The sequence below is a fragment of the Alosa alosa genome, chromosome 5, assembly GCF_017589495.1.
Source record: "Alosa alosa isolate M-15738 ecotype Scorff River chromosome 5, AALO_Geno_1.1, whole genome shotgun sequence".
In the NCBI taxonomy this organism is placed as follows: Eukaryota; Metazoa; Chordata; class Actinopteri; order Clupeiformes; family Clupeidae; genus Alosa; species Alosa alosa.
In genome coordinates this window covers 6,662,992-6,690,754 of record NC_063193.1, presented here as the reverse complement: position 1 = coordinate 6,690,754, position 27,763 = coordinate 6,662,992, and the positions used below count along the sequence as shown (strand labels likewise).

General features: G+C 40.8%; 1 protein-coding gene across 3 annotated transcripts; it reads right to left on the bottom strand.

Moving 5' to 3' along the window:
• Window positions 1–2,422: 2,422 nt before the first annotated feature.
• Window positions 2,423–27,763, bottom strand: rab11fip1a (RAB11 family interacting protein 1 (class I) a). Of its 3 annotated transcripts, none has more exons than XM_048243105.1 (5): window positions 26,312–27,757; window positions 18,147–18,577; window positions 17,073–18,021; window positions 4,397–4,517; window positions 2,423–4,197 (listed from the first exon to the last, which is right to left on the bottom strand). In XM_048243105.1, the coding sequence occupies exons 1-5, from the start codon at window positions 26,659–26,661 to the stop codon at window positions 4,000–4,002; spliced, it is 2,049 nt and encodes a 682-aa protein (XP_048099062.1). In that variant the 5' UTR covers window positions 26,662–27,757; the 3' UTR covers window positions 2,423–3,999. The 3 variants fall into 3 exon arrangements, 2 of the variants coding, with proteins under 2 accessions (XP_048099062.1, XP_048099061.1); XR_007193522.1 differs by lacking the exon at window positions 2,423–4,197 and adding an exon at window positions 13,455–15,001 and having other exon boundaries at window positions 4,432–4,517; window positions 26,312–27,763; XM_048243104.1 differs by lacking the exons at window positions 17,073–18,021; window positions 18,147–18,577; window positions 26,312–27,757 and adding exons at window positions 5,427–9,512; window positions 10,974–11,775.

The window sequence follows — 27,763 nt, the reverse complement described above, 5'->3', positions numbered from 1 at the left end:
GGACCATAGTTACACTCTGGAAAAAAAAAAAAAAACTCGTCTCCTTTAATAAGGGAATCCGGGCGGAACTGAGCTCTGAAAAAACTACAACAGCAGATTGAAACCTTTTCAACTATAAATTGGATGAGTCTGACATGGTCATGACATGAAACATAATTTCCTGTGAGCTGCGAGATTCATCATCAGAGACAATGAAGAGAGCAGAGGAGGGAGACGTGTGCAACAAAAAGAATAAAAGCAAAAAGAACAAAAGCTGTAGACATCTGTTGGTGTGGATCTATCTTTTCATCTTGTTTAAGGTGTACTGATCTTCACATTCGAGTTGAATCTTGTTTTTTTTTTATTTGGAGATGTTCTGAAGTCATGCTTGCATTTAATTTACCTGTATAATGGCCTTAAAAAGCAAGCTATTTTCATTGCTATTTTCATGAAGTGGTTTGTAATCACACGGTAGAAACAGCAGAGATAATTTAAATGTGCAGATGAACAAGATGTATTTTAGCTATAAAAGATCAACTGTACATGTAATGATAATACAGAACCCAGCTATTGTGGTGCAAGTATATGCGTACGATTTTCAGAACCACATGTGGACATAAGGGCTGAACAAAGGCTTAGGATATTTCCACTCAAAAGACATAGAAAATACCCTACAATGTTCATGAAGCTATTTTAGTAATGACAGTTGTTGTTTTACCATTACTGTTTGATGTGGATGTATTTGTGCTGTATCAATACTGAGCTGTTTCTTGATGCGAACAAAATTTGTAGTGTTCTTAAACATCTAAAGTATTTTTCTGTCTTTCTGTCTTATGCCCTGCATATTGTTTCTAATTCTAGAACAATGAAATTTGTCATGTCCTCACAGCAAAATGTATGAAACAATTTTCTGTCAGCCCTTTATGGATTGCTTGTCTTGATGATTGCTTGGGACAAAAGCATCTGCCAAATACCATGACCATAAACATAAACCATGAATATAAGATGGCTAATAAATGTTTTCTGCCCACCAACACTTCTCCAAAACCAAAGATAACTTACATATACATCTGTTCTGAAAACAAGAATATGAGCTTTACTGGTGGTGTGAATCTGGTGTTTGAATAACACTTTTTTATAAACAGTCTGTGTTCAGACCTTAATGAACACACAAATGTCTAGGCCCGTATAATGGACAAAAGTCACAGTGCATCCTCCCTCCATCTCTCTTCCGGCCTTTCACTCGGACTCTCTTTCTCACTCATATCCTGCCAGGTTTGTTAGATGGCCAGAAATTCAATGATGGGCATTTCACACACATCAAAGTCCAGCTGTAGCCTAAGGTTGGTGACTCAGCTGTGGTTGAGATAGATTATCTTTATAGGTGTGCACAAGCTCAAGGTTTGACACCCACACAGATACATCAACTCACTCAAAAGCACACACGCTGGCATTATATATCAAAAGCCATTAACTTTAGTCATTTATCAGGTCAACACTAGACACAACACTCAGTACACAGTAATAGATAAGAAGCTACCTGAGGCAACAAGATTTTGTTTATCCCTTGTAATAATGTAACATACTAGAATCTAGATAAATACTGTCTCAGTGTTGTCTCAGTAGAAGTGAACAACTATTATGCCAGATTTTTGTGACAAGAGAAGAGGGTTTGGGTTAGAGACCAAATCCATAACTTTTTGATCTTGCAAGAAGAAAATTGATTTGTTTTCAGTATGAAACAACTGAACCAAATATTCATTCAGTCAACATTCATTATATTGGTTCTACAGCTACTACAAAAGTAGACAACTTGTGTTTTACTTTTTGGGTGAGAAAACATTTGGGGAATCCAGGATAGGCTTTCTCACTGAACAGATTCTACCATTATTCTTAATAGACAGAATTAACAACTTGCAGATATTACTATGCCAACGTTGATTGTTATTTCAATTGTGCAGTAATTTACACAAAGAAAATGTTGAATGTCTTTGAGGAATAGGAATTTCTTTGAAATGATGAAAATACATGGCAAAAAAACAAAGCTTACTCTTTCCAGTCCAGATAGTGAGGAAATTGCACATAAGGAATTGTCACAAGACCACTGATTTATCCTACATTTAAAAACTTTAACCTTTTAAGATTTTGTAACTTTCAGAAGCAGTTTCACACCTTGGTGTTCGTGGTTACTCTGCATTGCTTTGGGATAATGAAAAGGAGTTTCTCTGGAAGGAAAAGATTTGAGTGGCCTTTTACTAAAACATATCCTCAGGGGTGAGTTTCTCCTCAGCCACAAGAGGTCAGGCAAAATAACTATTCAATTAAGCTAGATGCACCCACAAGTTGGAGAGCAGAATGTGTTTTAACAGAGGTTACAAATTTATGGAAGACATTTAAGTGGGATCTTTCAAAGTGAGTTCAGCCAATGACAATTGTGCAGATACATGATTGCATAGAATCACTTTATTCATACATTCATCATTCCATCAAGACTGTGCTCATATCTATATTCGAGATTAAGTCCAGTGTGAGATCTACAAAGTGTTACAAAGGCATGATAAGAATTAAATAGCCATTTTTAAACCAATCAAAATAACGTATTAACTTAACATTTTATGTGAAAAGTTAATTATCAGCGGATAGTCATTGTATTGCATATGTACAAACAAACAAGGCACGGTCCCTGACATGATAATGATACTGACTTAAGGCAGCATGACTCTACCTTTAGGTCCGAGATATTACAAATATTTTGGTTAATTATCAATTCACTTTAAATCAAGTAGTGTAACATTAAAACTCAATGTAGCATGTTAGCATCATGTTAGTCATTCAAAGATATTCAGTGTCCCTCAATAAAATGCACAATTTCATCTAAATAATTGGATACTTGACAGAGCACCAGAACAAAAGACAAATGTGGAATGTTTTGGTTGAATTAGTAATGGCTGTTGGGAAATTACTAACACAACCAGCAAGTCATCATGAATGTGACTTTTCTCTGTACTGATATTGCAATATTTCAAACAAAAATATAACAGTCATACAACAAACAGCAAAGATATCATGTCAGACACTGATATCCAACATTCTTTAAATGTAAGGCCAAGGTAGGAACACAATCCAAAGGCCCTGAAAAAAAGTGTTCCTAAACCATTAGCTAAATTAATTTTTGGTACCTGAACAGTATAATAAAATGCATTGCTATAAAACGGGCATGACCTTACAGTGAAATAATTTATATGAAGACAACATTAAAACTCAGCTGTGCTATTGCTGAACGAGAGATCACAAACTCAACCAGAACAATCAATCTGATGCATTCAACATTGTTCGACCAAGCACAAGACCAACAAGTTACTGGTAAGGCCTGTATATCAACGATGACTGCAGTAAACAAGAGAAGCCATGTTACTCATGATCAAAAGATAATTAAACATGCTGCAGTAGTGACACTGACAGACAGCAGTAAGCCTTAGAGCAGTGTAATAAATATTGGTGATCCTTCCAGTTTTATATACTCTTAAGGACACCTTCCAGCACAGCCATTCAGTCAAAAGCTACAATTAAGTTAATAACCATTAAATGTCACAAATGAACTGTCTGCCATTTTGAGTGTTACAATTAAGAGCACAAGGTGACACAGTTTTCATGTACAAGTTTCTGAAATACTAGGTCAACCACTTAACTTCGGTAGAAACAGAAACATGTAAATAGTCAGTTTCTTTATTATAGATTTCTGACACCAGTCAGTATCTTAGAGTTTCTTGATTACCACCACTATAGATTTCCACTCCTTCATGTACTAGCCTTCATGAAAAGTTCATTAACAGATATTCCATCAAAAGTGCATAATACAGCCAAGGGTAGTGCTAGAGAATGATACTCCAGCTGGAAGCAAAATCTTTGTGCAAAGTTTGATTTAATCCCCCTAACACAAACAAACAGAAGCCTGACAGATAGTGAGAGATAATTAAGACAAGCCTTCAGGCCCACAGTTCCCATTCACACAGTCGACCACTAGTGGGAGCCCTTGGCGGCTGCAAGTGACATGAGAATGCTGGGCTGCTCCTCGATGACCCGCACCAGTAGGTTGTCAATGTACTCCTCCAACTCCATAATCTTCTCATCTTTCCTGGTGAGTTCAGTCTGCTGCTTGACCACCAGGGTGATGAGCTCCTCCTGAGTGAGCTGAGTATATGGACCACTACCAGTACCCTAGAGAGAGAGAGCGAGAGATAGAGAGAGCCTTACGAGAAGTTTGAATTTCAACTACTTTGTGAAAACATTTGTGTTGCCATGGTTACCCTAATTATGTAAGACTAATAAGACGATTACTGTTTAATAATACATTTCTGTTTCATAATTTATGGTGAAATTCATTGCCATGAATTCAGCACCAATGTCAGAGCCCTACCTTGACTTTCTCTGGCATATCAGTGATGCTAATGGACTTGAGGTCCTTGCTCACTGCAACGCTGCTGCTGCTGCTGGGGTGCTGGCTTTCTTTAGAGCTTAATGGTTTCACTGGGTGAGGCCTGTGGAAAGAAAGACCATCTGTTCATTCTTTTTTTCAAACCAAGAAACACAACATATATAACGGCACAAATACCTCAAATGAGTGTTCATTCCATTGCCTCCTGTGATTAAAGGAATTATCCGGAGTAAAATGCACTTTAGATCAATTTACGGATGATTGGGAGTACATACGTTGAGTTGACATCAAAATCATGTCATTCGGATGAATTCCTTTAAGTCAAGTAAAGTAAAAAAAAAAAAAGACAATTATATGGCCTCAAGATAAAAAATGATTAGAGTAGAAGATGATGTTGGAAAAGGATGAGACTAGGCTATTACCCATGTACAGATTAGTGTTCACAGCAGAGCTACCTGTTACATTTTGCTCTAATGCAAAATGGGATGATCACAAGCATTGCTCAAATCACCACAGATTGATATTCTGGTTTAAAAATTGGCTGAGAATAATTGGAAACAATTCAAATTCAAATCAAGCAAAATAAACAAAGAAAAAATATAATCTGCTCAGCATTATTCAACTGTCCAGACACAGTACATTTTGACAAGCAAAGTCGTGTACTTAAATATCAGAGAGAAGCAGAAAGTAAAAATGGAAAAACGATACTCACTGGTCTGTCCAGATAAGATACATGTTCTAGTCTACACACAGCAGAGAAACTCCATCACTCTTTTTCTAACCAATTCAGTTCAAATAAAGTGTAGCTGTCAACATAGGCAGGTGGCATAGATAACTACAGGCATGGCAGCTGCTACATCTTCTGTTAATATATCTCACATTCCCCCTCCTAAATGTGCCTGACGTATTCTAAACCCCATTACCCTTTCTTCAAAAATGTCATGATGTGTTCCCACCCAGAGAAGAAGAGGGAAAGGTGAACTCCAGAGATAAGACACAGCAGTGGGCTCACCTGAGTGGGATTGATGCCAACCCCAAACCAATGCCATCTGGGACACCAGCCTGTACCTCTAACGGTGAGATCCGGGCATACACAGGGGACTCACGTCCTGCCCTATGTGTCTCTGTTGTGGGCATAGAAGGTGGAAAAGTTGCTTTTGGGGGAAATGATGTGGGGAAATGATGTTCCCCCCAAAGGTTCTCTTTGGGTCTGACTACAGTGGTGTCTTCCTCCAGGATGGCATCAAGAATCCCAGCTCTAGGCTCCCATTGCAATATTTTTCCTGCATTCTCTGGTACAGGTTTGGAACTACTTCCTTCATCGGTTGATGCGATATGGAGCTCAGGCACTTGGGGAGAGAGACTAATTGTACTTGAAATGTAATTGTCATATTTATTTTGATGTGGTGACCTTGTAATGTTTGTTGAAATACAAATTAGAGATTCCTCAGAATCGCTATCCCAATGAGCATCAGAAGTGGTCATAGTGGGGGCTGAGAAAGATGGGGATGTGCCAAAGGTTTTTGCATCCCATGGTCCCTCCATGCCTCTGCCATGAGAGTTCTCATAACTGTGGACAGTCTCCAGGGTGTTATAACTGGACTTTGGTTTCAATACATGAGGCATAGGTCCTCCACTGTATTTTTCTGAATTGGTCTTAGACATACTCTCTGTGACGTGTGAATTCATATGAGACAGGTGGTCTACAGATGGACTAATTTTTGTTTGGTTTGGAATGGGATACATTTTATCCTGTTGTGTGTGAGAAATTTCAGTAGGTGTGTTTTTCTCAGATGTAGTTGTAATTGCCAATGACAAGTTTTCTTCTTTCCATGGATCTGTATTTTGTCTGGACACATTTGAGCTAGTCTCTGGTGTGTCGGGTTTGGCCTCATAGTGTGCACTGAGGTTTCCATGATGTAATGGGTCTTGATGTTCCTTTGATAAAATGGGAGGGGAGAGGCTGATATCTGGGATGATTTCCACAGTTTTCTGCTCTGAAGATATAACAACATCGCTATCAGAAGATACAGAAATCAGATCTCTAGGAATATCTGTTTCACAATTTCTGTCAAACTCATTTGGGGACAAACCAGTTTTGTCTGTATTTATCTCTTCCTTTGTGCTATGTGCAAATGTGTCATCATTCTTGTCATGTAGTAAGTTCCATGGGTCATTGGAAAGGCGTACACCAATAGAAGAAGGACCACATTCAATGTTTTCTGTGTCTACATCAGGGGCATTTTCCAATGACTCAATTTGACAAAGAGTAACATGCTGACTGTGACTCATTGGAATGACCTCCATCTCTTTCAGCGTCTTCTCAGCAGGTTTCATCACCATTTCTATGTGATTTGGTGTAATACCAATTGCCTCAACCTTTCTCCTTAGAAAGGCCCCAGGCTGTGATGACAAGGATGTGTCCAAGGATTCTGTATTCATTGGTTCCTCATTGGGTGTGACTACAAGAGTCATGTTCAAGAGGACAGGATCCAAAGTAATATCAGGCTCTGACTTCTGCTTATCTGAATCGATTGAACTCACAGGAGGTGATGGTACCGGTTTCTTTGGGAGATTTTGAGGAACAGGTGTACCACCATCTATTATAGCCATGGATTTATTTTGCTCAGATAACTTCTTAGAAAAACTGTTAGAAAATGAATCTGCTTGAATATTTGATCCAAAAATATTATCAAAGTCATCCAGAGTCAAACAATCATCTACTACTTTTGTGTTATTTGTCTCTGTCCCATCTGTAAAAATACAGTCATCATGTGTGTTCAGTTCTGGTATATTCCATGGGTCCTTGAGTGGGATTGTATCACTAGGAAAAGGATCAAGCTGGAAAGTCTTCTGTGTATCTGCTGCTTCATATACCTTTTCCATCAGCTCAACTTCAATGACATCTGTCTGATTATCCTCTTTCAATGTCAAAATCTCTGTAGCAGGTCTCATTGCAGTTTGACTGACATATTTTTCGTGTTGGGTACCTCCTAGCTCATCAGGTTGAGGCTGACTGGTTTGCGAATGTTCTGCTTCAACTTGGTGTTTTGATGTTTCAGCAGTTGTAGTCTTGGTATCAGTTTCCATGGCATCAGAGGATATGTCTATGTGTCCTACATTCTTTTGCTCCTCATTACTTGTAAAGGAATTACTATTATCCATAAGGATGTCATCCTTGGGTGTAACATCAGACAATTCTAGGCAATTTTCTGGTTTGGTGTTAATCCTGGAATGGCTTGAAGTCACCGGAGGCAGAGGAGCTAGACGTTTCTTTTGGGTAATTTGGGGAGTGGGTGTGACAACTTTGGAAATAATCTCTGTAGATTTCATCTGTTCAACCATACCAGCTGATTTTGTGTCTAGCACTCTTTCTGTAGCCACAGTTTTCATTACATTCACATTTCTTTTCTGAGCATTTTCCAGTGCTGACATCAGTCTCTTGGAATTTGCTTGGGGATGTTTCTCTGCAGAGGAACTGGTTTGTGAATGTTTTGGTTTGGCCATAAATTCAACCTGTTGTTTTGATGATGATTCAACAAATGCAGTCTTGGTAGAAGCTGGCTCAGTAAATGAGGGTACGTGAGTGTTTTCTGTATTCCCCTGCTCCTCACTAATTATAGAGGAAATACTATTTTCCAAGATATCATTGTTAGTTTTAATATCAGACTCCTGACAACTTTCTCTTGTGTGTCTTTCTAGTTTAGCCTTAATGCCGATACTACTTGAGGTCATGGGAGGCAGGGGAGCTCGATGTTTCTTTAGGGTAATTTGGGGAGTGGGTGAAATTATCTCAACCGACTCGTTATGTTCAGAAGGCCCGCTCAAGTCATTTTTGGAATCATTTAAGAATGGATCGTTTGGAGGATCAGATGCAAAAGTCTTAACAAAGTAATCACGTCTCTCACTCAGGTATGCTCTCTTATCCTCTTTTATTAGAAACATTCCATCATTTACATTCTTCTGTGGTAACTGCCATGGATCATGGGAAAGGAGCTGGTCACAAGGGAAAGGATCCTCTTCAAAAAACATATCTGAATATGGCGCCTGTGTCTCTATCAAGTTAAAATGTGGTGAAAATTGACCATCACAATCTGAAACCACCTCCACTGGTATAGTGGCACATTCTGACTGCTGATTTTGGGTTACTCTCATTGGGTTTTTGGTTGGCATCATAGGTTTGGAATTAACAAGGGGCCCCACTTGTGTGACACTTTCAGTTTTGATCACACCTGTAGGGCTGGTGTCCGAAAGCACTGTTGCAGTTGACACAGGTTGTTCCTTTAGATGATCAGGGTCACTGACACCACCAAGTGCCTTCTTTTCATTTCCATTAAGTTGTTCTGGTTTTGTATAACGCAAATTTCTCTTCTGGATATTTTTGAGTGCAGACATCAATACTGTGTTAGGTGCTTTGAAAGACTTTTCAATAGTTGGAGTAGCAGGTAAGTTGCTTGTCATGGTAGTCACCTCAATAGTCTGCCAAGGTGTGACTGGCTTGGGAGACTGAAGTGCTTGTTTGGAACTGGTACCAACCATTTTATCAGGGAAGACTGGCTTAGGTGGCAGGTAAGCTTGCTTGGTACTGACGTCAACATTTCTATCAGATAAGATAGGCTTGAGGGGTTGGAGAGCTTTTTTGGAACTGGGACCAATCTTTTTATCAGAACTTTCACCTGGAGTTTCCTGTGATTCCAAAGTACTCTGATGAGACACAGGAGGTGGAAAGGTAGCTTTTGATTTATCATGACCACTAGCACTCGTCTCTGCCCCACTGCAGTTAAGAGATTTATTCATCCGCCTTTGATTCACCTCTGCTATGATGCTATCCCAGCGAGTTTGACCCATTACTCCATGCCTCTTCTTTGGAAACAGTGTTTCATAATCAGGGATGGGCAGAACAGGCCTCTCAATTGTTGATCTTTCATTTGGTTTCAGACCTGAATTTTCCATACTGACCGGTTGGTGATGCTAAACAGCTCGTCAGACCTCCTGTGTCACCTGAGAGGAACGGTACTGCCCTTCAGAGCATGTGCTGAAAGGGATGATTCAGATTACAGCAAAGAAGGAAGGCCCCTAGTTTAGGTATGGGCAGTATCTGTGGGGATGGGGGATTTGTTATTTAAGTTTTTATGGTTCTGACAACTGCCAAAGGGCAGGCACAAAAACATACCATGCACTTGAACATTCTACCTATCTGTAATTCATTATTTTTTGTTTGCATGACCTAAAATAAAACAATGCTTAGATAAAACTAGTGCCACAATTGGCTGCAGCCTCTATACTACATGACAAGTGCCCAAATTCTACCCCATCTCCCTCTTCTACTTGCTTTCTGCCGCTGTCCTATCTGAATAAAGGCAAAAGCCCAAAAATACGCATTAAAACGTTATCTAATAGTTGTGCAAATAAAAGTATAGTAAGTTTCCATCACCATTTCTAAGATTTTCCCTTTAAAGATGTATGTAATGAGGGTTTGATGCATGCCCAGTGGTTATGCAGTAAATGTTTGGGTTAGCATAGAGGTCCATGTTCTTCTCAATGGTATTATGGATTTTTAAAGCCGGAACATGTTTACATTATGCTTGGTGATTTTAATCGTGATGTTTATTTGCATGCTCAATATGGGAAGCATTGGCAAAACATATTTCCAAAGACTGACAAAAAAAAAAAAAAAAAAAAAAATCAGCAGTGATGTTTTTGTTCTTCAATTCAAATTTTCCTGATTTTATATTTACATTTATTCATTTAGCAGCAGGGTTGTGCAAAATTCGAATTGCAATTCTGCTTCCTGTTTGCTACCTCAATTGAAATACAAGTGAAATTCAAGAATTGAATTGGAATTTAAAAGCCAGTTTCAATTCAATTCTGGAATTTTGCACAAGCCTGTTTAGCAAACACTTTTTCCAAAGTCATATCATATTGCAAGGGCCTTGTTACATTGTCCCCAGAGCAACTCGGGGTTAAGTGTCTTGCTCAAGAACACGACGGTGAAAGCAGGGAACTGAACCCACATCTTTTCTGGCTACTGCATGCATTACACCAATTTAATCAAAAATGTATTTCCATCATAGATCAAGAGTGCAACTATAGTGGTGGTATAGTCCTGAAAAGTTGAGCATATTAACCATGGCATCTTTAAACCACTCATGGCCATACCCTAATGAAACATGCTAAATATAGCCAGGGCTAGAGCAAGACCAAACTGAAGACACAGAAATCTCAGAGTGGAACTGTTAAATGTTTAGAGAGGCTGAGAGAAACACATGTCTTCAGGTAGTGAATGTAAATATTTTTCCTCACTTGTATCACAGTAAACTGAATAATATAAAAGTATAAATAATATATTTTAACATTAACATTTTTTGACAATAAGGTAATTTGTAAGATATGGTGATGGAATGCTTAACACAACATATAAAAGCGGCCGTCTAACGAGCAACAGAAAATGACTAAGAACCTTCCTTTTAAATGCCAGCATAAAAACAAGTCTACGGTACACACTGCTCTGTGAATTCCCTAGAGGATATTTTAAGTTATCAATGATAAACTGACTCACCATTGGGAAAAAAAACCATCCAAAAGCAGAAATAACAACAAAAATACAGAGCTCCGTAAGCCAAGATGCTGCTTTGACTCATACAGTATACACTGTAAGCTGTGAGTTAGTCACTTGTTTGTGAGCTTCCAACATCCTGCAACAACCAGTTTTGCTCCATACAACCACTGAAATTGCGTTGTGCATAACATGAACCAAAAGTCACCAAACTGGTCAAACTGGTCAACAGCCACATATTTAGGAACAAACAATTCCCCTTATCACAGTAAGACTGTAAAAACCGAAATAAAATGACGATTGTGTCTACAAGGTGAGGAAGATTCCTGACAATTGCTAAAACTATTTGTATGAAAACAAAGGACAAATTATGCAAGGAGAAAAAAAACAATGGACTGTTGTGAAAACTTGAGTACACAGACATGTGGACAGAAACACCATTCACAGGAATCCAGCAACCAGGGTTTGCAGACCTGTGTAAAAAATAACCCACTAATATACCTCTCCCTTTAAAAATCACTTTTTGTTACTCATGACAGTTGACTATTAACACAGCTGGGAAAAAGGTTTAAGCATTTCATCACAAATAACTTGAAATGTCACGATTACTTCAGATAAACAAAGGAATACAAAAGAACACCTGGCCAAGGAAGTAAAAGTGGGGTAGGAGAGCTGCAATTGCAAATGGTAGTCTTGTAATTTCTATGATACACTGAGGGGAGGGGGTGTCCATTTTAAATCAGCCTTAGGGCCCGTCCCAATACCTCCCCTACCCCTAGATTTTTGCCCTAACCCTCGTTTTTGTGCGTGTACGTGTAGGGCTAGGGTGTCCCATTACTTTAGGGAGCAAGGGGAAGTGCTATTTTCCCCTTAAAATCAACCCTCAAAATATAGCCAGGACCAATGCAGGCTTAAAACGAAGTGGGAGATGAAATTACCCAGGATACTGTGCGAGCTCAGTGAGTAGGTCAATGTTTTCATATATTTTCGCAAATAAGCATATTAAAATTTCGAAATATGTTGGAATATGTTAGTTTGATGCACATCTGATGGACTGTTGAGTTTTGAACACTAATGTTAGAAAATCTCACGAAGCTATCTGACGATGTTCATGATATCTGCTGATTGCTTTGAGAGAGTCTGCCCATCAAATAACATTATAAATCAATCTGGGTAGTTTCGTCAATATTTAGGATGTGTGTGCACAGCCCACACAACAATGACCGCTGGAACGGGCATGTTCCTGAATGAAAATAGTAGCAGGCTACTACTGGTAGACACGCGTTGGCTCGCCGCGACGTAGGGTGAGCACGTTAAAGGTCACGCTAATTTGCATATAGTGGTGTCCTAATTCATTGGGAAAGATCTTCACCCCCACTTCCCTTGTCGAAGGGGCTTTAATGTTGAGGACAATCAAAACCAAGTGGAAGTTAAGGGGGGAGAAATGGGACGGGCCCTTATTCTTTCATCAGCTTTCAAGTCAATATCACAAGAACTGTAACATTACATTACATTACATTACATTTGGCTGACGCATTTTTAGCCAAAGCGACTAACAACATGGTAAACAGTTTAGGTTTTAAAGCAATTCTCAACAATTTTAGGACAATTTAAAAAACGGTAGAGTACAGTAAGAATAAGTGCATCAGTGAGTGCTGTTTTTAACAGTTACGTGTCAGTTGAAGACGGCTGGTGAGTGCTAGGATCAGCAAGACTTGTTGTAAGTGGTGCTATGAGAGATGTTCTCTAAAGAGCTGGGTCTTCAGGAGTTTTTTGAAAACCACCTAACTGAGCAAAATATGCAATGATTTGATTTTGACCAAATACTTTGCTTTTGCCACATGCTATACCTATTAATGATGCAGAGGAAGTTTTCAGAAGTGTGAGCCTAAGTGGTTTAAGTGTTGACATACCCTCCCCTAACAGAATTGGCTGTATATTGGTGAGCACTGGTCTGATTTGCATGGCGTCTCCTGACTAACATAGGAACACCTAGTAATTTGTTTCAGACTTTTTTTGGACCAAAGTGTGTGGGTCATTTTTTAAATTGACTTGGAATGACCCAAATACATACGGTCAGCTAAGAGATATTGAAATACTAAAAACAATGGTGTTGTAGCGGTACCAGATCATACCTCTGCCACCCAAGAATGCAGCTGGCATGACCAAACATATCAAAAATTAAATGATCAAAGATGATTTGGAAGACAAGAACGATGGAAGGATTATTTGTATAATGCACACCACAAGGCAAACAGTACCACACCTAAATACATAGGTATATGCAAGCAGGTGGAAGTCATTGTTGAGAGACTGAGTGCAGAAAAAAAAAGACTCTTGACCAAGTCATGGTATGTGCATTATTTCTCACACTGGCTTGACCCACTTCCCTTTCCCTTATGAAATGCTTTTGATAGTTCTCGATACAATGCCAAGTTAAAATACCAAACTAAACTCCAGCAAACAACAGCGAAAATTACTCACCTGCGTAGTGTTGCCGATGGCCCTCCACCACTACTCTGAGTGGCAGTACGCTGCACATCTGAGGGCGACACCCAGGCGCGCGTGGGGGTCTTCAGTCCCACGGGATGGGTTGTAACATCTCCAGCCCCTGCGGTGGGGCTCTCTGGTGTGGCATTAGTAGATGTGGCTGGAGGGCCGGAGGATGTGGAAAAAGGCTCCTCATCAGGTCCCGTTGATTTTGGCCTCTCACTGAGGACAGCATCCTGGGTCTTCATGTCAGGCTTTGACTTCTGAGTATCATACTGTCTTCGTCCAGAATGTCTGCCTACTCTATCCATAAACATGTTCCTAGTATCGCTTAAGCTCGTAGGAGGTTTGGGGGCTCTACGTTTCTTTTGGAAACTTTCGGGGGAGGCACGGACCTCTTTTGGGATGGCTTCCGTGGGTTTGTCTTGCTCTGTAGATCTGGCAGAGCCAGTCTGAGAGCGGTTGGGAAAAGGATCTGATGGGCGAGCGGATTCGAATATTTGGTCAAGATCGCCTGGAGTCAAACCCCTCTCTTCTAATTCCACTTCCTTCTTTGTGCCTCCTGAGAAAAGGTAATCTTGACCTTTGTTCGGCTGTGGCATGTTCCATGGGTCTTTCAACTGAAGACTACTGTTGGGGAAAGTGTCATGTTCGTCCATGTTCTTATCTTGGTTTGCCTTGGTTGGCTGGATGTGGTCCCTTGGTTCTTTCATTGGTGGTTTTTGCCTGGGTTTGACTGAGGGTATCTGTCTGTCAGTCTGTGAGACATCTGTTGATTTCCTGTCAGAATCATTCTGAACCTGACTGGCTCGGCTTGCAGGTACAGGTGGTCCTTTAGGTAGATCATGCTCTATGCTAATCGAATGTATTTCATTACCTTGTGAATGTCTAGGTTTGGCAACAAGAGTTCCTATCTCGGCCTGTTGTCTTGGCATTGCTGCAGCAGTTGGCTTGGGAGGCTGAAGGGCTTGTCTGGCACCAGATACGGTCCTTGCTTCGGGGCTTTTTTGATGCATTTCCACCTGCCTCCAAGAGCTTTGATTCATGCTTGCTGTGGATCTCTCCTGACGGACTGCAGTTTCTAGAACAACTGGAGGCTTTTCGCTGGGACCATCAACACTCATCTCTGGCCCACTCATGTCAGCTTCTCTTTCTAGTCGTCTCTGATTCACCTCGGCTATGATGTTATCCCAGCGATTCTGGCCCATGACTCCATGCCTCTTCTTTGGAAACAAAGTTTCATAATCAGGAAGTGGCAAAGCTGGCATCTGGGCCTGCTGTTGTCCCACTCTCTGCTCATTTTCAATTTGGTCTGGTCTTGGTTCGTTCACACCAGGTGAAACATTAGGTGGAGCCACGGAGGAGGGGAGCTGTAGTACCGGTACATATCTACAGAGTCTGAGGGGACACTAGAGAAGGAGGACCCTGAGAGCAGGGAGGAGGGGGAAACCTGGTCTTGCTCTTGGTTTTGGGTATCTGTAGTATTGGTGGGGGAGGGAGGATTACTTAAATCAGTTTCAGGATTCTGCCACTCTGCCAATCTGCCAGGGACCAAAACAAACAAACAAAACAAAAAAAAAAACAAGAACCCTACACATCAATTCCTTTCCACAAACCACCAATTCCTTTCCACAGACAATCCATTCCTAGCCTTCATCACCATCCTCGCAATAAACGTACTAAAAGCTCAACACCATTTATGTTTAGGTAGAAGAATGCATTAAAATATATCTATGAAGAGTTTAAAAACACCATTGTACATTTATTTTTGTAATATTTATTATTTATTGATTATTGGCTAAAGCCAGACTAAATCAATTTCATTTAATTGCAAAAGGTTTGACATAATGAATGTGTGCATTTGTACTGCTTAATCACATATATCTAGTGAAACACATTCAATAGTCTGTACCAGGCTGTTGTCCTATGGCCATTAATTGAAATAGAATGTTTAAATGAGAACTGTTTCTAGACAGAACTTCAACTTTATTTTCATAAATGATGTTGGACCATAGCATACTGCATATTAACTAGAAACATTCAACAGAGTCTGACCTATACCTGAACAGGTGAACTATACAAACCTGCTAAACCATGAATCGAAATCGAAACCCACATTGCTAATAACAAACACTCCTGGGCCATTATAAAACACAACTAAGTTTAATGTTAAAAAACAATTTTTATAATTTCATATAACTTATGAGAACAAAACTGAACTGACTCACCATTTGAACAACAAATAGATCCAAGCTACAAGTAAACAACTAGAAAAACTAAACAGATCTTCAATCCCAAACTAGAACCTTCACTCACAGAGCGCAAGTTAGTAACTGTCTGCGAGACCTCAACATCCTTAACCAGTTCTACTCCATACCAAAACCACTGCATCTCAGGCACACCCAGTTGCGTTCCACCACCATGGACCAATCAAAACAAGCTACAAAACTAGTCTGATCAGTTGCTCCCAAGCCAGACAGAATGAACTGAGCCATTAGAGCAATTCATTCCATGAATTAGCCTGAGCTAACACAATACAGTCACAAATAATGAAGAGAGCCTGCAGTGAGCTACTTGACCATGAAAACAAATTTCTGGGTAATTTCTAATCATCAGGCCTGTGAAATTAACAGAAGGAAGGAATAAAGTCCATCAGGAAAGGAGAAGAAAAGAGGAAGTATATGATTTCTGTATGAATCAAATGAATGTCAAGCCAGTGTGAGAACACAATGAAAAAGATTTGAAGAAAAAAAACATTTATGCTGGTGCAATCTCTTGATTAAGCTTACATACATCTGTATGGAACATCAACGGTCATTTCACTTTATTAAGCACACACATGCATTGCCCACATTTTTTTTTCATTTCTTGAAATAGGTCTTTAGTATGAGCTGTATAACCACAGGAAATTTGTTTCCACCTACTTAAAAAAAAAAAAAAAAAAAAATCACATTGATTGTTTTGGGGAGGAATATTAACAAGAGCGAGATCAGCCTCTGCTGATGTGACATAATGTTGTGACACCTGGTGGTAGACATGAGTGTGTGAGATGGTGAAGGGTTTTTTGTAACTTTACATTATTTATTTCATTCTGAGTCTAAATGTTTTGTAAATCAACTGTTTTCATAAATATTTTTCAGGTGGTTGATCTCTTTTTATTTCCTGTGATCAAATAATTTTATGGAAGGAGTAAAAGAAACAATTTAATGAAGAAATAATTGAATGAAGATTTTATGAAGATCCCTAGTTGCATCTACCTTGGAAATGGCTTTCACATGCCTCATCTTGTTAGTAAAGATTTACCAGCATTGCACTTTTCTGTATGTGGACAGAGAAGGCTTGTGACCCAGCGTGAACCAAAGCACACCTCTCCTCAGTAAAAGTAAATTGGCTGTTACTCATATTGATAGCAGAGGAATTAAAATAGGATTTGATTGCAGCAGCTCCTCGCCCCACTGTACTCTCCACATGACTAACTAGCATGACTAGATGATTGTAATTACCCCTCATTATGCAACTTCCCCCAACTTATTGCAGGCAATTGTTTCTTGGCAACATACAAAACACCATTCATTGGATAGACATATATGGCATTAAAAGAGAGACACTCACCTTGGCTTGACAGCAGACACCTTGGCTGTGCGACTGGGGAAGCCACTGCTTGGGGCGTGGGGGTTGAGGACTGCTCTTTGAGTCTCTGTTGGGCCCTGGACAGTTGTGGCTGGATCTGGGCTCAGTGAGACCTCCTCAAAAGATGCAGGGACGTCAAGCTCTTTGAAGGAACGGCGAGGAGCGGCAACCAGCTGGTTCTCCTGGTGCTGTTCCTCCTTCTTTTCCTCCTTCTTCCTCCCGAGGCCAAACAGAGACGACAGCCTGTCTGTTACTCTAGTCTCCTCGTGGTGCTTTTGCTCCTCAGCTCTCCGCGCCTCCTCTTGCCTCCTCCGCTCTTGCTCCTCTGCTTGCTTAGACTCCTCCTGGCGTCGTCGCTCTTGCTCTTCCAGCTTCTTGCGCTCCTCCTCTTCTCGCTTCCTCTTCTTCTCCTCCTCCTCCTCCACCTTCTTCTGACGCTCCTGCATCCGCTTCTTCTCCTGCTCCTCCTGGTGGTCCAGCATCTCCTGGATTCTCTTTCCTTCTGCTTGCCTGCGTTTCTCCTCTGCTTGCCTCAGCTTCTCCTCAGCCTGGCTCTTCGCCTCCAACTCCTTCTCTTCTGTAAGGCGCTGCGGTACACTGGTCTTCCTTTCCTGTGTTTCTGGTTTGTAGCTGGGGATGGTCAGGGCCTTGAAAGAGTCGGTGGAGGCATCAGAGAAGTTCCGCTCATGCTGTCTCCTCACGTCCTCCACAGAGCCCTTTCCTGAACTGTTCAGGCTGAGGGTGGAGCCTGTCTTGGGTTCGTGCTCCTCCGAGTAGACGTGGCTGCCATTAATGCACATGGTGTTCTGGTCAGCGGCACTCTGCTTGGATCGGCCCAGCAAGGAGAAGGGACCCTGGGATACCTTGCTGTCATTACTTCCTGTGCGTTTATGACCAAGCCCAAACTTGCCAAGACCGATCTTCCTTTTCACTGTGAAAGGCAGGCAGAGGGGGGAAAACATTAATCACGGTCTTCACTGGTTTCTCACACAAAAGCCTGTTACTGCTACATAACAGAACTGGCACTAATGTCAACTACAAAGAGGACACACTCACCATCAGGGGACTCAACATTGAGGCCAGAGGATCGGCTACCACTGAGGGGAGAGTTCTTTTCTGGGAGGGTTCCCAAGACGGACATAGATTGGGAATGGTTGCGGTGCAGGTTGCTTTTGGGGGCGAACAAAGACTTAAGTTTGGACTTCTTCTTTGTGGCCGGAGATTCTGAGTGGGCATCCCCTTCCCCGTCGCTGTCCGTTAGCACCTGACTGACTGAAGGCACAATGGCAGACGCTGAGTCAGAGAAGCCATCACTCTTCTTTCCCCGAACCTTGTCCTTAAGCTTGCCAAGGCGGGACCGTGGTTTGTCCTTCATGGAGAGGTCAAACATGCTGGCTGTCATGTTGTTCCTCATGAACTGGATGTCCAGCAGAACTTCCCCACGATCTTTGTCTGCCTTCCCATTTTTATCCAGCAGCTTGAACCACCTGCAAGAGTGACAGGGAGAGCGAAAAACATAAGACTAAATAACTCATGGGTCATTCAGTAACCATATATCCTCTTTAAAAACAGCTGCTCCAAAGTCTCTGGTTAATGCTGTCTTCACTTGGTCTCACATGACGACCTATGTTTGTCAAATCACCCGGGTGCAGAAAATGAAATGAAGATGAGGGAAAAAAAACATGGATGATCTCAATAGTTTTGAGGTCAAATCTTGAAATAGACTACACTCCTCCTAACTCTGGCCATAATTGCTTAAGTAATTATGTTACAAGGAGAACAGGGACTTTTCTGTGTGTCCTATTCAATATCAGACGAGCATACTCTGTTGCCTTCTGTGAAGGTCCCCCCGTTCCAGTGAGCTCCGGGGCCACACAAGGCTGCCAGCTGATAAAAACAGACAATTAAGTCTTTGTGTTGCCTCTACACTGATCCTCCTCCCCGGGTCAATACAATCAGCATTGAGCCAGCATGCATGGCAAAGGTAGGGCTGTTCTGGAGAGCACTTTTCATAATCGTGACAAAACATGTAATTATTAACACCGTTGTCAAAACACACTCTCTCTCCAGTGACTCCAGGGATCCTGCCGTGCACAGAAATTAGAAAGGTGTGGACAGAGGAAGTTCAGTAAGCATGTGTTTGGATCATTAAAAGAGTAGCTGTGGACTGCATTTATGTACCAAATAATGTGTAGTTGTGTGTAAATGAGTTTTCACTTTGAAAGATAACACTGTTGTCAAGCTAAAAATACCACAATACTGAATCAACCGATAACATGTAGATGGATTTACTCATGTTTACATGTATGCAACAAACTGCTATCCCATGTAAATGCAAATCCAATAGCTCTCTCTCTCTCTCACACACACACTCACACACAATGCTTTACCTCAGCCCATACAAAATGAGGTAGAGAGAACTGAAACATGGGACTTTACATCAGCCTGACTATCAGCAGGCCTACAGAATATTCATATCGGTTCCGATTATAAGAACTAACAATGAAGAGTTGACTGAAGCACCTAAATATAGGCTTAGGTCCATTGCTATGCTCACTGGCAATCACCAACTGACAATCAACACCGCTTTTCGTTGCTGTGGGAAAGTAGTGTGGGATGCAAAAATCAAAGCAGTAGAAAAGTACCCCTATTTTTTCCATTTACATGTACTTTTCAGCAATAGTATATTATGCTTATTTCTAAATAACCAGATGAGTCAGAATTGAGAATACAGCCATGATTGGTAGACCTCAAAAACTCATAGGACATAGCCGTTACCACATTCCTTACAAATGGCCCAATTTATTCAACCTACTGAAGGAGCAGACATCCATTTTATAAAGCATGACAAATGGAAAGTCAGTAGTAAATTCAAATATCCTTGCACTGGAGGAGGATACCATCAATATTTCATGGTTAGGCTATCTGAGACAGCGCATCCTCACTGCCGCCAGCAACCATGATACTTTCTGGAGTCAGCAACCCTCAAAATTGCTCTAATAAAGCAGGAATAAATGCTGCCTTCTCTGAATCATCATTCCATGGAAAAAGGAATTCAGCAAGGGAAAAGGGAGTAATAGCAAACCTGCATTCCAGTGTGCCCCACAGCCCTGTGGGGAGGCCTTCATGTTAGTTTTACAGAAACGGCCTTCGCAGGGTCACTATTGCGAAAGGCCTTATCTCTCTCCTAAGGTCAGCTAAGCAAAACCAATATACGACTAAGAGAATAACACAGGCCCATCCCCCCCACAACCCACCATTTTTTTACTTGTGCAAGACCGTACAACAACAGTGTTCCTGTTTCAGTAATACTCATGGTTTTGCCCTTCCTAATTTCACAGCGTTAAAGAGAAACACAGCACATTGGGAGGCTTAATAGGAACTAGGCTATGTATTGTCTCCCGTTAATACCGCGTCAGTGTTTGGTAGTTAAACATAGCTCCATGTTTACTGAGAAACATGAGACTGTGGGCTCCAGTGAAGAGACATTGATACCTCTGCAATTCTGTTCCACCAATTCTATGAATAAGATTATAATACATTAAACTATCTGTTTATAAATGTTATCCTCCCTAAAGATGTTTGTGGTATAACTGAATGACACATTTAAATAAGGTATTTCTTTGTGAAATGTGTAAAATAAATAGCCTAAGCCTACATAGGTCCCATCTAAATACCACATCATACCATAGTTGGATCCATGGTAAGCCAGGTAGGTTGGTTACTTTTCTTCTGTAATGACAGTTTACTCTGTATGAACTGTGTGTTCAATTAATTTAAACGATCATCCGAGACAGTCTTAGTTTGGGCTTGTACATCCATTTTGAGCACTGGACAATTACCAGTAAACATAATTTCAGACACTTAAACATATACCGGTACTTATTAAAAATGCCGTTCTATACAAAGCTAATTATTTAAAAAGTAGAAGTACATATCTTATCAATATGTGTACTTTCTAGGAAGCAAATTCATGACCTAGGTGTTGTTCACACACCTTGCTTTACCAAAAAACAGAAACATCACAGGAACAACAAAGCTCAATAACAACAGCTTTCACCTTTTGTGGTATAAAATAAGGGGGTCACTTTTGTTTAACATAGTTAATTGATTATCCTCTGAAACCCATTGTCAACACATTCCACTCTGCTGAGCCCATGTATTGTGAGAACATGCCCTTAGCTGAGTTATATCAATCATCGATACCAAAGTATGGAATTTGATCTCAGATGTTGTACGGCCACAATGTTTTCTCAGCGTTTTGTCCCACGTTGAGGGGTGAAAATACATGCAGCTGAGTTTCCATGAAGGACAAAAGAATCGTAGCGATGAGAACCAGGCCCTCAGTGTCAATGTCAAGTCCTGGGATATCAACATTACACTCAAGTAGGACAGTAATATGATGCCAATGACTATGGGAGAAAAGGGCGGAATTTAATCCTCCGTGAGTGTGTGTGTGTGTGTGTGTGTGTGTGTGTGTGTGTGAGAGAAAAACAGCACTCATAAAATTGCTGCACTCAGGAAACATTGTTCATGAAACATGAAGGCAACTGATAAAAAGACTAGAGCACTGTAAACACAGAGGTCATTTATGACACGCAACGCCCTTGGTACACCCTGCTGTGGCAGCAACAAATGAAGCAGCAAGTAATTATGAAGCCAGATTAGCTTGACTTGGCCATTAGTCCAAATGACAAACAACCAGTTTGAGTGAATACTGCTGCATATATTTTAAAAACATACAGCTTAACACAAACATGTAACACATTGATATTTCGTGTTACAAATAAAATCTATTATTATTAATATTACTAATATGTTGTTCAGTCATACAAAAATAAAGCTCTCAGCAGAGGAGCCATCGATGTTCACGGTCTGGTCCTTCCTGTTCAGCACGTTATGTGAACTAACTAAGAATCACCAAAGGCTTAACGTCTCCTAACTCCTAACGCATGTGACAAACACTGACAAACCCAAACACATCATCGAAGGTGTGTGTGTGTTTTTGCTTTGTTCAATTCCATTTCTGAAAATGTGGCATCATTTGTTTATAGACCTTCAATACCACACCCACTGAAACACGTCAGGGTGTTACCACACTGATTCACTCTGAGCTATATTAAGGCCATTACATGGATGTCTCGGGTGAACTGGCCACCTACACGCCTCACATACTGTAACTCACAAGGCCAGGTGACTGATGTCGCTTTTACATGAGACAATACTATGACGGTGAGACTACCTGGAAAATCCAACGCAAGGAGAAGTATGCAAATACAGGGAATTGGCTGCACGGTGTGAAACTGCTGGAAGGGTGGTCAGCCTTACTGCCAAGCAAGGGTAAACCAGGGCATAGGCATAATGCCAGCCAATAAAAACACTCTTCATTACCTTCAAAAGAAGACAAAATAAATGCATTCAACATCATCTACACCAATGTTTGACTTGACAGCAATAAGTTTAGCCATCCACATGGGGATATATCAACACATTAGAGCTTGTCTATCCCTATTGTGCAGTTTCTAGGGATTTGGCATCATGCATTTCATGGTGTGTATGTAACGTTGTGCATGTTTACTTCCAAAACTAAAACCATGACACTGCCATTTATATTCATGCTCAACTGCTGAACTCCCATCCATACACTGTATTGAAATCATGAGTTAGACTCTGTCAGGCCATTTGCTCACACAAGAGACCATCAGACCGTGAGCAAGCCTTAAAGGGAAATACCAGTATCATCAGAGGTCAACAGGAAAGGCTAAATATGCCAAGACTGGCTATCTTATCAGGCCAATACAACACGTCCCCATCAAAAGAACAGGATGGAAAATGAACAAGAGGCAAGAAGGAAGCAAGTAACTTTTCTGTCATTAGAAGATTATGTAAGAACCTCTTGCATGCTTTTCAGCATTTGGAGACTCAATAGTGAAACACTTTGTGTTTAGCCGACACAATGACACATGTAAGCAAGTACTTCAACAGATTCCACTTTGTTTCCTGGTAAAACACTGGATGGGGATGTTGAATGAAAATACATTTAATGAAGGTAGCAAGGAAGCCTTCAAAGTCGCAGGTCCCAAAACGTCTTATCAAGGGGCATAACCTCTGAGTCACCCTAACTAAGGCCATCCTTAAAAATATTTTTGTTTGCAGTAACAGCCAAAAAAAAATTAAAAATGGGTCGGTTAGGTCAATCTTTTTTTTTTTCAAGATTCAAAGTAAAAAAAAAAAGAGTACAATTTTTGGTCATGGTGATTACGTGAGGAATGAATTTACACAAATGTGCATATCGTGGACGTAACTGACTGGGTCTTCAACCCGTGCCTTCAGGAGCACCATTGCAAACCTCATTCTGATGCAGGTTATATAGACCAGCCTTTCTCAAACTTCTTTGACCTGAGGCCCGGTGGCAGACTTTTTGGGTCATAGGGCTCATCTACATGTACCCAGAAAGAAGGCTGTTTTGGCCACGCCTATGCAATACTCAATGCTATACAGTGTATTATACAGTCTCTGCTCTGTTTCTAAGGAAGTTCCAAGAAAACAACGTCGTTTCTATTAAGTTTCACAAATAAATAAATAGCCTTCCAACAGGTTGAAGCGGAGCTTTGATACCAACGTTATCGATTAGTTTCAGTTTCTCTCGCGCAGACGCGCATTGAATGAATGCTCATACCACCACTTAATTGTAGGGCTCCATGTTTAATGACATCGATAGCAGAAACGTTTGTTTTTTTTTTTTCGTCGATCCGCGGTTTCTTGATCAACTGCGCAGCAAATTATCAGATGAAGCACCGGGCCTAATTTCACTCCACGACTCCGCGGACCAGCAGTCTCCATGTTATTGCGGACCCATATTTTGAGAAATGCTGAATAGACCACAACCAATTTCAATACTCCGACACGGTCACCGTTAGACTAGGGGAGGAGGGATGAGAAAAGATCTGGCCACAGTTCTTCCAGAACTTCGTGCCAAGTAAAAGCGTTATCAGTTTGTGTGAATGAAACGAAGCATAGGCCATAGTGTGACATGCGTAAAACCAATGGTGTAGAGATGACGCCACAGGTTTTTTTTAAGTGAGCCACGTTTGCATGTAGGCAATTTATATTCACAATACTTGGGCCTACTAAAAATAAATATTATTTTATTGCATTTGTATTGGTTGTTTAGAGTAAAAAAAAAAACAATCGGTCGGTATTAACGCAAAGTTTTACAACCGCAAGTCGGTCGGACTAAAAAAGGGGAAAAAATAAATATTTGGGTCGGTTCTAAATTGACAGGGTCGGTCGGGTTACGGCAAACGAAAATATTTTTAAGGATGGCCTAAAGGGACTCGGTGTTGATTAGAGTTTTCAGCTCTGTTGGACAGGGGGAATCCACAAAGTTCAGCATAAAATAAATAAATAAAAAACAGGAAGCCCACCCCTTCCCTATAAACCCCACATATAGAGTTCTGCTATCTTCCTTCTTATAGTTTAGCACAGGCTATCAGACATTGTATCTTTACTAAAAGTAGTCTTTTACCTCAAGGACAGCACAGTTTGGGATTCCTAGATTTCATTATGATGTCTTTGGTGAGGCTCAGGTCTAATAGCATCATGGTGGAATGCTGGAATGAGAGAGGGCAGTGCCCACGGGGGAGTGCTCGGGGTGAATGTTTGAGCATGAGAGACTGCCCTTGACGCAAGTCCAATCTGAGCACATCAGAGTAAAAACGGCAAAAAGCCAGAGATCAGCAAAAAAAATAAAAGTTCAAAACAGGCACGCTCTGTTGTGGATTACTTAAGATGGGTTGTTGCTGGATCATACTAAAATATTATAGCCAGTGAACCTAATCAAATACATTTTTGTAAAATTCAAGGAATTCCCTCACTTCTTGCAGTTGTTTGTGTATGTGTGTTTGTACACAGCTCTCTCTCTGCAAATGATAAATCAAAACAAAAACAAAGTGGCATTGATGAGGCCAAACACTATTCAAGCCAATCCAGCATCCAGCATGCTTCTGGGGCACACATAGGAGGGATGGAATTTGAATGGCTATTTGACTTAACATGAACAAGAGACTGTGCCTTTAACACCTTCATGTACTGCCAGTGAGGACAAATGTTTCATTGTTGACATTGTCCCACCTTTTTAAAATTTCAGACATATGCAGGAAAGGAATCATTTTACTTGTGCTAAGCTATAGGTATCACAGATTCCCTACAGTGGCCGATCATCAGCAAAGCCTATTTCACTTTACACAGCACAACGTGAGATACAAAAAAAGACAGACACATGGACACAAGTCCCAGACCTATTTCTTCAAAGTAATATATCAGCCCAACATCGATATCGGCAGGTATCAGTCTTGTTGACTGATATCAGCAAATTTATATGACAGTTACTGATGGCAGTGGCTGATGTTTATCTATTATAATCTATTATAATACATCAAGTCTGCATCAGCTAAATGCTGTGTTATGCATTGACTGAGGTATTCAAACCTCAGGCCCGAAAGACTGGAAAATGGTTCTGTCATGTATTTTAATGTTTGTTATGTTTGTTTCCTTGCCGCTAAAAGCTATGATTAACAACAAAAATGAAGTAAACAAACAAATATCACCAACGTCATTTGCATCAATTATCGTCCAAATGGTTTTAAATTTTAAATATCAGTAGCCTATCCGTGTCAGTAGCCTACACTTTATACAAGACAAAGTTACTCATGAATACAGCAATGAATTCCTGAATTGAGAAGTAATGGTTTACCATTACAGTAAGCTTCCAGTGGCAAACTTCCCTAATTCTGACCAAAATATTTGGGTGTGTCTGGATGACACTTTAGAACATGTTTTTGTTGAGATTCAGCACAGAGTAGACAAACAGGGGAGTGATTGGAACGGGAGTATGAAAATAATAGGAGGAGTTCAGCTAACTGGTGAAAGGTGTAGGCCTATGCCCTCAAGGCACACAGCAGGTAACACAAGCCTGTTGTTGCCCAGGAGCCTGTTGGCTCAGCCATCCACAACATTGCCTGCTAGGCCTTTTCACATACAGTATGAACACATAGGGAAAACTGAGAATGTTGAGAATACCAAAACAAAACAAAAAAGACTTTCATTCAAGAATTCGTTTCTGGTGCCTCAAAGGCTTCCATAACACCCTTTTCATGTTCGTCTGACCTAAACTATTTACATAGGCTACATCCTCCTTCGATTAGACTAAAAACACTCACTCGCTCTTCTTCCTGGACTTGTTATCTTGGAGGTCCAAGAGGTTGATGACTGCCTGTCCAAGTAGTTTATCCAGACCCACCAGCGCCCGGTGCATTACGATGACATACAAAATGCAGCGGTCGGCGTTGCCATGGTGGAAGAGCGGCAAGTCAAAAGTGGCTTCCTCCTTCCATGTCGGTGCCACACATTTTTCTGCCACTGACGTTGAAAATTTGTCTTTGGCCACTTGCATGATGGCATAAGCGTCGTTGGTACCATTCTTCCCTTTGGTTTTCAAGTTCCTGGCTTGGAACACCGTTACCTGTACACTTGTAGGATACCATTGTTGACTTTGGTCTGCTAAAGACATTCTCCAGGCCCTCAGTTCAGATCAAAGCGAGGATCCAGCCTATTTATTAAAAGGCCGGTAATGAACAGATATTACACTACTTGAACGCGTTCGAATATAACGTTCAGAAAGCGAACTACAACACTGACTGTCCCGTCCGACTTTGATGCACATCGAGTAGTTTCGCAATTCCACCGTAGGCTACAGACTCCTCCTTCGCAGGTTGGATCATGAAAGCATGATTATTCCGGTGACGTAGACGATGAGGGTGTGGAAATTAGACTAGCCTACTCTTAAACTGAATGAATCACAGATAAGGCTACATTTGTCAGTGGTTTAGTGGGCCTAACCATTCATTGGTCTGATTGTTAGTAACGGATTGTACGCACACGTTTTTATCGTCTTATAGCAAAATGTAGCCTATGACTGAAACGTAGCCTAGGCTAGAGACTATAAACACACCAAAGCGATTCAATGGCCAACAACGCCTAGGCTACTTGATTCCAAATTTGTTACGCCTCTCCGTATTAATTGTTGATGCTGCATCAACTGACTGAACGTGGCCCACTCATGTCTTATGGGTTAATTGAATTAGGCTACACTTGAAACACTTAGCCTACCTATCTGTTCATAATCTAGTAGCCTAACAAAAATAGCTGTGGCGCGTTCAGAATAACAACATGGTCGACAGCTTCCCTACCTGTCAAGCCGATTAGTCATACATTTGGACATCTAAATGTAAAGTAATTGCAAATAAATTGTAGTCACTAAATACCCTGAACACAGTCAACGAGGTGGCAGCATTAGAAGTTTACGAAATCTTGAAATGTAGGTTATGCAGAGTAGGCTAGGCTATATGGGGAGGAATCCCCGAAAATGTTGTCGTCCTATCAGTAATTCTGGTAGGACACAAACTGGCCACAGAAAAAGATACTTTCGTCCCTTTGTTTGTTGAAATTCTTCCTGTCTCGTCATACAACGGTTCTGCCCATTCCACAGAGCGCAGCATTTGATTGGTGAACTTCATGTCAATAATTTCTGTCTTTTGCAATTGGTCTGCCAAGCAATCGGATAATCCAATAGGCCTACATGTTGTATTTTACATGGACAGACTTTACGCACG